Source organism: Gouania willdenowi, chromosome 7, assembly GCF_900634775.1.
Source record: "Gouania willdenowi chromosome 7, fGouWil2.1, whole genome shotgun sequence".
In the NCBI taxonomy this organism is placed as follows: Eukaryota; Metazoa; Chordata; class Actinopteri; order Blenniiformes; family Gobiesocidae; genus Gouania; species Gouania willdenowi.
This window is the reverse complement of record NC_041050.1, coordinates 14102481-14114406: the sequence shown is the minus strand read 5'-3', so window position 1 is coordinate 14114406 and position 11926 is coordinate 14102481. Positions and strand designations below refer to the sequence as shown.

The window sequence follows — 11926 nt, the reverse complement described above, 5'->3', positions numbered from 1 at the left end:
TTAATCCCAACACTGTTTATATCTATTATGAGTAATTGTAAATACAAAGTTTTTACTTTTTTATTTAAAAGAATGCACTTTTGAACACAGTGTGCCCCACCAGACAAAGGCAACAGGCGGCCCCCAACAGTAAAGGAACAGAATTACAGAAAAACACAAATAACGCCATAATTTCCTGAAATGACTCCAAAGAAAAAAAATAAAACTCAAAAGGACCACAATAATACACAAAATGTCTCCAAAAACACAATGACAAGAATGTACAAAAATGACATTAAGAACACAAAATAAAAGGAAAATACACAAAACAGTGACAAAAACATACAAACACTTTGTTTTTTCCTGTATTCATTCTCAGATTGAAAAGTTGACATGAACAATAAATGCCCATCTTTGACATACACAATATTATATATAATAGTATAAAAGTATCTGAAAGCCCTGTAAAGCAGGGGTCCTCTCTTTCCCCTTTTATAACCGTGTATGTGTGTGTTTGTGTTGATCCACTATATACATGTTGCTGTCAAAATAGGAAAAATCAAACAAAGTCAGATACATTGTTTGGTTAAAAAGATCATAAATAAATAAATCTTGTTGCTGTAAAAGCAGTTTTGCCAGCAACAAAATCCCTGGTTATAGGCTATAGATAAACTATTAACAGATCACTTTAACCCACAGTGACTGTAATAACAGTTGAAAAACCAAACCTAACTAAATTTTTTTTTAATTTTTTTAAAGAACCTGCAGCTTTATAAATTTGCAACCTTTTTATTGTAATGGAAGCTCTACTCTGAGTCATATCTCCAGTAAAACCCCCAATATAAAGAGTGTGTTTTTATATTATATGTTAAAAAGGTCTTTTATTAAATAGCTACTTCAGACTTCTTTTAGAGTAATTTTAGTTAAAAGAATACAAATAAGTTGGTAACACATATTCTATTTGAATATGAGCAGAACTTATAGAAGTAGCAGTTAGTAGTTAGAGAGTTGTTTATAACATCAGTGGTGCTTCCTAGAAGCTTATGCTTAAGATACAAGCTTGTTTATTATCCCTCTTATTTCAGGGGGACACAACTTCATGATAATGAAGAAGTGCAACTCCCTGTGGACTATCTACCTGATTCATAATATGAAGTTGAACTACCGATATTGTCTTAATTTGGCTAAACTCATGGATCAGCATTCACACATCTCTAATCACTTCACTGTTACTGGAAACGTCAATCACTCTAACATGTGTTTTCATGCTGAGAAAACCCATGCAAGCATGGGGAGAACATGCAAATTCAGCAAAGAAAGGGACTCGAACCCTGCATCCACTGCCTTTGCTGTGAGGCAAGAAAAAAAGATGACCAATAAACTGCTTATAGCTCATTGATAAAGTTTAAACATGCTTTAATAATACATTTTAAACAACACAACAGAAAACCTGAGAAAAATATGTTTAACACTATACAGACTAGGGATCGACCGATATGGACCGATCAGGACCGATACCGATACGGACTGCCGATTTTCTTGAGCGGATATTTGGAACTGATACTACTTTTGCTCCCTCGATTTATGTCATAAAAATTACACAATGATGATAACAAGTGGTACGAGTCTCAATTTTTCTAAAAAGGAACATTTATTGAAATGAACAAAAGTGAGGTAGAATGACATCAAGTAAAAATATATTTAACAAATATTAAAAAACAGATGATGTAGAACAAGAACAAGTAAAAAATATTTAACAAATATTAAAAAAACAGATGATGTAGAACAAGAACAAGTAAAAAAATATTTAACATATAATAAATAATGAGAATCAGCTAACACAGCGGCCTGCATCGGCCAATGCCGATACACGTAAAAACCGCAAAAATCAGCCGATAATATCGTCCGTCCGATGTACCAGCCTATCACTAATACAGACCTGCTGACATCCACCAACATTTTCTTTTGACATGTTATGTTTTCATTTAAAAGTTCTTTCTTTTTTTTTTTCTAAGTTAACAATTGCTTTACTAAACTTTTGCAATTACTACTTTGCATCTTTATAGTTTTTTTTTTTTCTTCTTCTTCTTCTTCTTCTTCTTCTTCCTTTTCTTCTTCCTTTTCTTCTTCTTCTTCTCCTCCTCCTTCTTCCTCTTCTTCCTCTTCCTCTTCTTCTACATTATTTTTTTTTTTTTTAACTTTTTGTATCTTGGCATTTTGTCACATTGTGGTACAGTATATCTGTTTTCAAATTTGGGCTGCACAAAGGTCCACTTTCGCTTCCTGTGTAAAACTACCAGATTTCCTGTGAATGGGCTACTGAGAACGTTCACACCCTTCCACATTGCAGTCAAATTAAAGTAAATGTGTGTGAGAGTGTGTGTTTCTTTATGATCTGCATGTGCTGGACTCCACTTGCTTTGCCTCTGTATGTTTGTCCCCCTCTGGTGGTTGATTTTGCATTATTAGTACTGTACTGTTTTTATTTTCTTCAATTTCTCACAATCCATCCATCTTCATACCCACTTATTCCCGTTTAACAGGGTCGCGGGGGTCTGCCGGTGCCATTCTCCGGCTCTCATAATAATAATAATAATAATAATGCATCAGTTTTATATAGCGCTTTATCATAGACACTCAAAGTCGCTTTACAGAATTAAGGCATTATTCTTTCACTCCACACTTAGTGGTGGTAAACTACTATTGTAGCCACAGCTGCCCTGGGGCAGACTGACGGAAGCGAGGCTGCCATAGTGCGCCATCGGCCCCTCCGACCACCACCAACACTCACTCACACACTACATTCATACTAGGCAATGTAGGTGAAGTGCCTTGCCCAAGGGCACAATGACAGATACCACTGGGTGACTGCCACCCCACTGTGGCACCTGGAATTCTCAGTGGTCTCCCATCCAGCTACTAGCCAGGCCCAGACCTGCTTAGCTTCCGAGATCTAACGGGATCGGGCAATGACAGGCTGGTATGGCCACATCATAGGGCGCTGGGCGGGGGTACACCCTGGATAGGGCGCCAGTCCATCACATTTCTCACAATAAGCACAGCATACGCAACTGTAACACCACAATGCACTCTCAACTTCAAATAGCCAACTCTTCCCTACCCTAATTCCCTCTTCCCTGTTCCTTTCCCTCTCACTAAGGTGTAACACAGCCCTCTATTTTTAGATTCTCCCTTTAATAAAGTTTTTTTTACACTTCCTTATGGTCACAATTATGCAAAAAAAATGAATGTATTTATTTAATTGCAATAATAAAACATTCATTGCTGTCACGAAAACATTGCACTACATGTAATGATGACCTCCGACAGCATGTGCAGACAAGGTAGGGAAAAAGACACTTAAATTTGTACAATGATAAATATTAAATAAGTATTAAATACAAATTTTAGTATTATATACAACTATACAAATGCAAACACGTGCAAAAATATACAAGTGATCAGCCGCCAACAAAATAAACTACAATTGAACAAAGCTATTGGGTTAAAGTGAGGAGCTATACAGTTTGAATGATTTACTGTGATGTTTTGTTGAGCAGCAATAATAGTGATTTTGGTGGGTACGTACACGTTTGGACATACCTGGTGCTGAAATTATTTATTTATTTTTTTTTAAATGTATTAATCTTGAAAACATAAACCCCAAACCTGATAAATGACGCTGAGTGCAGTGACGGGTTTTAGTCTTTAGAGGGCGCTGTGGTTTGGGCTGTGTTCTTTTAACAAGCGGTGCACCGACGTCGCATTCTCTGATTGGTTCTCACTGACCAGGGTCAGACCCCAATGCGCATGCGTAGAACCCCCGTTCGCGTTAGTGATTGAAATCTGTCACCTCAGCGGATCGAAGATTTCCCTTTACCAACTTTACGCGTTGCTCGGTAACTGTTGTGTGTGTATTTATAAGTTTTAAAGCTTGAAAACGGAAGACAGCAGTAAATAATGATGAGCAGCTCAAAGCGGAAAGAAGAAAGTCAGCTGGCGAATGGGGGTGTCAAACAGTCCACATGGAGCAAAGCCCTGAGCAGTAACGCAGTCTGGGACGAGAAGGTCAGCAGCCCCCCTTTTACTTACTATGTTGTGTTATTGTGTGTTTTTAGTTGATACAAACGTGTTTGTGTGCATTACCTGATACAAGGCGTGCCCAAAGCATGTTAGCTGCAGCAGCTAGCCGACATGCTAAGGATTAGCCTGGTTCACTACAGAGACATGTTTGCGCATCAATCCAACTGTGTTAAAAATAGAATTATAAAATCAATATGTTTATCATTATGGTATCCACCATTATTACAATTGTTAGCAGTTTTTTTTTTTTAATTAATTTTGTTGACATGTTAATGAGTTGAAAGCAAAATGACTCCACTAGATAATTACAAACGATTTTCTTTTTACTCTTATTGAACACAATAAGAGTAAAAAATGGTCAATAGACCATTCAAAAATGGTCCATAGTTAATCATCAAAACAAAAACAAATCAGATTCATTCCTGTACTTGTGAAAATAATTTATTTATACTCTTTTTTTTTTTTTTTTTCCCTTTTTTTTTTAAAACTGAATAATGAAAACGACAGTACTATAATTTAACATACGAATCTTTGCTACTTATAAAAATATGAAATATCATGTTTACAAACTAAAATTAATTGATTTTAAGGGTTTTCTGATCTGATAATGATATCGGTCCTATATTAGCATAACACAAACACTTAACACCCTCTTGTAATAAGCCTTTTCACACTTTGGAACTGCGCATGCGCGACCTGATGGGGGTCATATGTCGAGAGGGATATAAACGTAAACACGCTCGTTTACTCTGTTTTTTTTTTTTCCAACATAAAAGCGTTTGTAATTGTATTCCAGAGATCGTTAGTGTTTTAATAGTGTTCATATTATTAATATTACACATATTTGGGCTCGAGGAGCTGTCCAAAGTTATCCGCTGATGCCGATTTCTTCAGATCCGAGCACTTTGAAAAACCGATGTTTGAAAAGTCGGGAAAAAAATATTTAGCTCGTGTGCAGCATTAGCTTTAGAAGCTAACGCAGTCTTTCTGCCTCGGAGACCGACACCACGTTTACGCTAAAAATCTTTCACGGAATCAACGCTCAAACATGTAAAATAATCTAAAACTCTGTCAGCCAAGGCGAGTTTATCCCTCTTGACCTTTGACCTAATGCAGAAGAACTGAACCAAAGCGAGTGTGAAAAGACTGATAGAGCTTGTAAAAAAAATCTATAATCAATTGATCACAATTGTGTTATTGACAATTATGAATCAATTCTTAAATTTCCAAAGATCAAATATTTACGTGATTCATTTTATAATATAACCAAGCGAGTTCTCCTAATTTGAAATATCAATTACACAATACAATATTGAAGGTGTTGTGAGTTATTACTAAAAAGATCAGTCAAATAATTCAACAGTAGCTGACTGTTGATAAATGGAAGATTAACAATCAGCAGTAATTAAAAATCTATTCGATAATCATTAATAATTGAAAATCGGTTTTAATCGAGTCAGGACTTTAATAATGCTGAGGAACAATAAATATATTGTACGGAAACATATGAATAGACCTCCAGTCTATTCATACGGAGCGCCCCTCATTGGCCAGTTTTATTTTAGCTCATATTTATTTTTAGCTAACCTTTTTATTTTAGCCCTAACCCAGGAAATACCCTAAAATGTATTTTTTTTTGTATATGTATTTTTAAAGGTGGAATTTGCCGTGTTAAATATGTTAAAATGAAAAAAAAAAAAAAAATATGACAAAAGTGGGATTTAGACCCACAACAGCAGAAGTAATAATTCTTGAGTCCTGGGGGCAATAAACACTTCCTATAATGAATTATCCATATATCATTAAACAAACAATCTACATATTCAAAAATGGTCCATAGTCAATCATCAAAACAAAAACAAATCAGATTCATTCCTGTACTTGTGAAAATAATTTATTTATACTCTTCTTTTTTTTTTCTCCCTTTTTTTTTAAAACTGAATAATGAAAACGACAGTACTATAATTTAACATACGAATCTTTGCTACTTATAAAAATATGAAATAACATGTTTACAAACTAAAATTAATTGATTTTAAGGGTTTTCTGATCTGATAATGATATCGGTCCTATATTCGCATAACACAAAAATGATGGATTATATTGGCCTGCATATAAAATCTCAGATTTATTACATTTTGTTTAAGTTGTATTTATTGAGGTTATTTTTCAGGGTATTCAAATGTATTTTTTATTCTTTCTATTCAGTTGTAGAATATATATTTTTTGCTTTAATTGGATTTTTTTTAATTGGATTTTCTTTATTTATTTTATTCAATTGTAGAATATCTTCCTGTTTAAAATTAAAATGTATGTATATTAAAATGTATGTAACCCATTAGTAAATGGGTGAGTTGTTCTCATACCTACTGTTATGAAAAGTATGTATTATTTGTACTGATAACGTATCAATACTGAAGGCAGCAAAATCTGTATCTTTTTGGAAGTGAAAAAGTTGTCGGGACATGTCTAATTGATTAGAAAATGATGTACGTTAGATCCGAAATACTTTTATGACAATCATAACAAACAAGTAAAATCCTCACTGTATGTGAATGAGATACATTCAGAAACTAAACACCAGTCAGTGTTTTTTATACTGTTTTGATTTTGAATTCATTATGCAAATGAGCACGTTTTCACTCCTGTTCTTGATTCACAGGATGAGTTTTTAGACGTAATATACTGGCTCCGGCAAATAATTGCAGTAATCCTTGGTCTGATATGGGGCGTTGCACCACTAAAGGGATTTCTGGGAATAGCCATGTAAGTGATCAGTTTGTCTACACATGAACACTTTCCAAGAGTCTTTTCTTTAAATTGTAATACAACCATGCAACTGCCTTCATGTATTTTTTAAATTTTATTTTATTGGACCCATCAGATTCTGCATCATCAATGCGGGCGTCCTGTATGTATACTTCAGCAGCTTTCAGCAGATTGATGAAGAGGAATACGGAGGCACATGGGAACTCACCAAAGAAGGCTTCATGACATCCTTTGCTCTGTTTCTGGTGAGAAATATGAAGGAAAGCTTGAAATCCAGCCAATCAGAGGGTCAGGTTTTGGACCATTGTTTGGCTTTGCAAAGTGTGAAACAAAAATCAAAAATAACATTTTCATTTAACTTTTGTTTACCTCATGACTTAGATAATAATGGTTGCTGGAAATATAGCATTGAGTTTACATATTTTTTCTTCAAAAATGTAATTTAAAAAATCCCCAAAAACATCTTATATTATAGGATTGCTGTTTTAAGAAATTCAAGGTCATTTATGGCAGTGTTTTTCAACCTTTTTTGAGCCAGTGTACATCTTTTCATTGAAAAAAATCCTTTGTAGCTTATGTTAACTCATTGGCTGTCAGCCATTTTCAGAACAGCTACCCCCTGACTGCCAGCCATTTTAGAGCATTTTGACTGATCTTTGAAGATCCACAGAATATTTTGTACTATAACTGTAAAATCTGAAAACAGATCCTGAAAGAATAGACTCTCTACTTTCATCAGAAAAAGAAATAGTTTCTAGCCTGTTTCAGTTTTCCATAATCAGCAGTTGAATAGGTAGGTTTCACACAAAACGCCAGTTTCAGAACAAAACCATGAGAAAACATTCTTTTTGTGAAAAAACTTGTTAGTGACTTTGAGGCCTTTTTTTTTTTGCTTAACGACACCCCAAACATCTAAACATTGGTTTCCTTCTATAAAACAACACTGAGATCGGGCTTTTGATGGCAAAATTATTATTATTTTGCTATCTGAGTCAGAGTTGTACACACGCAACTTCCTCCCCGACATGTCGAGTCGCACTGTTTGGGTTATTGATCATTTTCTCTCACGATGGCAACACTTTTAGGTCCACACATGCTCTGCTTAAGTGTGCACTGCTGTGAGCGTCACCTTCTTCTCTCGTAGCATCATTTTCTCCCTGGTCAACTCTTTTCTTCTCCCTCTGACCTCTGCCCATCATGGCTAATCTCTCACCCAAAGGTGCATTGCTGCCACCTACATGGCACCAGTTGGTCACTACATCATAGTACAAGGCTGATATTCATGGAAGACCTCTCCCGCAGTGTATCCTAGCAACCCCCGATGAAAAACACAATTGGCGTACATATACGTCAATGGCAGTGAACGTTTGGATTTAAAATGATGTATATGTATGTCAATGGCAGTCAGTGAGTAACAGTATACAGTCATTCTAATGAAAGAGTCTTGAATAGGAATCAAACAAACATGGAAAAAAGATTTTATGATGATTCGTGTTTCTACTTTCTAATAAAAAGTGAAAATAACAATCTGCATAAGTAGGAATCAAATGAACAACAGCAAAAAAATCTATTTTGATTTTTTTATATTTTTCCGGCAGAAGGTGGATGGATGGATATATTTATTTTTTCAAATAAAAAGTGTAATTAACGATATGCAGTCATTCTTATCAAAGTGTCTTGAATACACAGACTACAATTGAACTTTAATCTGTTAAATATTATTATATTTTTATACTATTATTCTGAATAAATAAATGTATAATACATTTTCATAATTAAAATGTGTTCTGTGTTAAGCGTTGTTAGTTTTCAAAATGTTTAGCAAAACCCTATTTTTTATGTTTGTTGCTTTTTTGGTAAAAACCTTTTAATAGTTTAAATAATACATGTTCACATCGATGGACTAATTTTATTGTCTTGCCCACAATTTCTATAAGAAAGCTGCTTGTGGTTCAGTATAAACTGAAGCATAAACTGTCGTCTTTAGTCTAACAATGATCTCCCTGCTCTTCTTTAACAGGTGGTGTGGATAATTTTTTACACAGCGCTACATTATGACTGAGAGGAGTTCACAGGACACTAATAAAGAACTTTACTCTCAAATTCTCAAGACCGAACAAGGATTGGATTTTTTGGGATGTCAACGTTTAGCTTTACAGTATGATGACGATCGCACAGCGTGTTGTGCATCATGGGAATTTAGTTTATAAAACAAAAAATACAGCAAAGACAACTTCAAGTTTTGCACCTCTCTTTAAGATACTTGTTTTTTTTTGCTTCTTGTGAGTTTCCTTCCTCATTTTCAAAGTTTCTAGAGTAAACACTAATGACAAAGAGACAAAACCATGTGACTGAAATGGATTAGTTGATGTCAGACAGAAAGAAGTCGTCTTCTGTCGATTTATGTTTAAAACTGTAAAGACACTGTTAATCATTGTTAACAAACTCATCACACCAATTGCAGATTTAGTCAACAGGGTTCAGACTGTGTGTGGAAGGATATTTTACTTAAAGAGTAACTAAACCTGTTAACCGTTTTTCTGCTGAATACAAATGTATTTGGGTGTTAAGTAGTGCTGTTGATTGATCAACTCTTAACATTTTAATCAAAGTTTTTCAATTTGGTGTATTTTATTGTAAAATGTTAGCATGACTGCCCTCTATGGGTTGAAACCAAGCTATTACAATTGATTTTTGCTATTGGCTGAGAACAAGATTCTGTGACGTCATTGGACCATTACTGTTGGCTCCGCCCCTCTTATAAAAACTAGCACCTGTGGACTTTGCAATCTGTGCTGAGTAGGTTGGACTGAGATCATTGTGAATAAAGAGCTATATTGAGTATTAAGTAGCTAATTAGCTTAACATAGATTGTTTTTTGAAGATTTTATTTTATAGACTGGGTGTGTCTTAATTGCTCCAGAAGCCCCGCCCATAATCAAGGCATTTTTTGAAATTTCCCCCAAGTGGCAGGTCAGGAAAAAACAGGGGTTTAGTTACTCTTTAAATTATGGACAAAATAAATCACATGTATGAAATTTCACTTGTATAACATAAATCTTCTTTTTGGAATAAGAACATTATCCATGTCACTGTTAGAGGTGCCAGCCACAGAATGTGTCGATTTGGTTTTAATGTTAAATATAGTGAATAATTGTTCTTCTTTTTAAGTTTGTAGGGTATCATTTCCAAATGAAATCTAAGAATTGTAACTTTTAAAAATGTAGTGTTGCTATGAAATGTAAACAAAGCTAAACTCATGTCTTAAACATAGAGGTATTTGCTGGTTCATCTCAAGAGCCAATGAATGCAAAGCCACTGCAGTCGGCAGCTACTGCAGTGATCTCTGCAAAGTAAATACTCAAAGAAAACCTGCATGCAGATGTTCACAGGTGTTTAGTCTATTCAGTTCATCTGCACTACCACTGGCTGTGTTGAAGTATTTCTAGCTGTCATTTATGGCAGTAGTTAGCCGAGTAAAACATTTAAATTTAATCTCATTTATTTTGATATGTTGCTTCTAGATTGAAAACTGAATCTAATCTGAAACGAATTTAAACAAGTTTTGTAAATGCTGTAAAATCCCTTTTTGTCAAACACACTCTGTGTATTAAGTGTTTGTTTTTCGGGCCGATGTAACATATCTGTCAGTATTTTATAGTGAAGAATGCCTGAAAGCAGTTCTTGCAAAGTGATTTTGAAGATACTGTTCTAATAGATATGCAGCTGGTGTCTGAAAGGATTGTATTTTCAGATCAAATCTTTTGGGAATCATTAAATATGGGCTTTATTTGGCCTCCATTTTCAAACGCATGGTTGGTGTTTTCTTCTTGACCTTGTGCTGACATTTGAAATTCTCACTATTATTCTTGAATGTTCCTGTGTGACTGCAAACAAAGACATTGGCCTTGGCTTTTGTTGCTAATATCAGTTTGAAATACAATATAAAAGAGAGAAAATGTACAAATGTGAGCAACAGATATTTTAAAACCTCCTTGATGATGTTTTTTATGGCTGTGACTTGTTAAATGTGCTGAATTGGCCTTTTAGTCCTGCAAATCAATTACCAAATTAGCCAAAGCGAGTCTTCCATTTAATAATACAAATGTTAAAGTATTACTTGTCGTATCTTTTGACCAGATACCAGACCACAGCACAGCACCTTCAGTTGTTTAGTGTAACTATTCAGTGCTTTATTCTGGTCTCAAAAAGGAGATTAATTCTATATTAGACAGGTTATAAGTGTGTGTTTGAGGCGTGTTAGAGCCTGATATGTAACAACGAACCAAAATGTAATAAAACCCAAAATGTTACAACTGGTCAATAATGTAACAAAATGCTGACCTTAAAAACAGTTATTTTTTTAGTTTTTACATTAACTACTGTATATATATATATATATATATAATTATGTATATTATAGGTTTTTACATTTGGGTTCATCACTTTTATTTCATTATTGACCAGTTATTACATTTTGGGTTTTATTAAAAACATTTTTTAGAGCAATCTGGGTCTTGTTGCATATCAGGCACTAGCAAGGCACATAGTGTAACTGATCACACCAGTGCTACATGACGATATAGATTCTGTATCATTTCCCATTTTTACTTCACAACTGCCACATTAGGACCAATTCATACACGTGTTTTAAGGTTTTTACCTGGCAAAGCTGTCACTTCATATCCATTAGACTGTTAAAGATGGAGACTGGGATTACTGGCACAGTGCACATTCTGGTCACTTCTTGTTTTTCAGTTTTGTTGCTAATGTAGCACTTCTGAAAACGTTTTTGACCATCTAAATTGAACAAGTAAGTCAATGGTTTATCTTTTGTTAAAGTCCGTGGAGTACTTTTGACGTAATCCTGCTAATAAACAAACAAACGACAGATTATTGGCAGAGGTATCTAAAATCCTGCCTTTTTTAGATATTAAAAAACAGGTAGGATTTTAGGCCTCCAGGACCGGTTTGTGCATTTTTGTCATTATCCATTTTATTTATTGTGTGATCAATTAAATTTAAAGGGTGTGTAAAGTTTTGACCAATAGCCTAAATCAATGGCTGTCAACCTATTCGGGGTCTTGACCCCATT

General features: G+C 34.5%; 1 protein-coding gene and 1 pseudogene across 1 annotated transcript; one reads left to right on the top strand and one right to left on the bottom strand.

Moving 5' to 3' along the window:
* Positions 1-2855: 2855 nt before the first annotated feature.
* LOC114467752 (uncharacterized) lies at positions 2856-2973 on the bottom strand (annotated as a pseudogene).
* A 789-nt stretch (positions 2974-3762) lies between these two features.
* Positions 3763-9460, top strand: rab5if (RAB5 interacting factor). The gene is made up of 4 exons (XM_028453453.1): positions 3763-4047; positions 6725-6828; positions 6947-7076; positions 8852-9460. The coding sequence occupies exons 1-4, from the start codon at positions 3940-3942 to the stop codon at positions 8891-8893; spliced, it is 384 nt and encodes a 127-aa protein (XP_028309254.1). The 5' UTR covers positions 3763-3939; the 3' UTR covers positions 8894-9460.
* Positions 9461-11926: the final 2466 nt, after the last annotated feature.

Bases quoted from the DNA above. Each gene is read 5' to 3' on its own strand.
- rab5if (XM_028453453.1), top strand. From the start codon at position 3,940: ATGATGAGCAGCTCAAAGCGGAAAGAAGAAAGTCAGCTGGCGAATGGG. The intron at 4,048-6,724 runs GTCAGCAGCCCC...CTTGATTCACAG, and splicing joins ACGCAGTCTGGGACGAGAAG to GATGAGTTTTTAGACGTAAT. The intron at 6,829-6,946 runs GTAAGTGATCAG...TGGACCCATCAG, and splicing joins GGATTTCTGGGAATAGCCAT to ATTCTGCATCATCAATGCGG.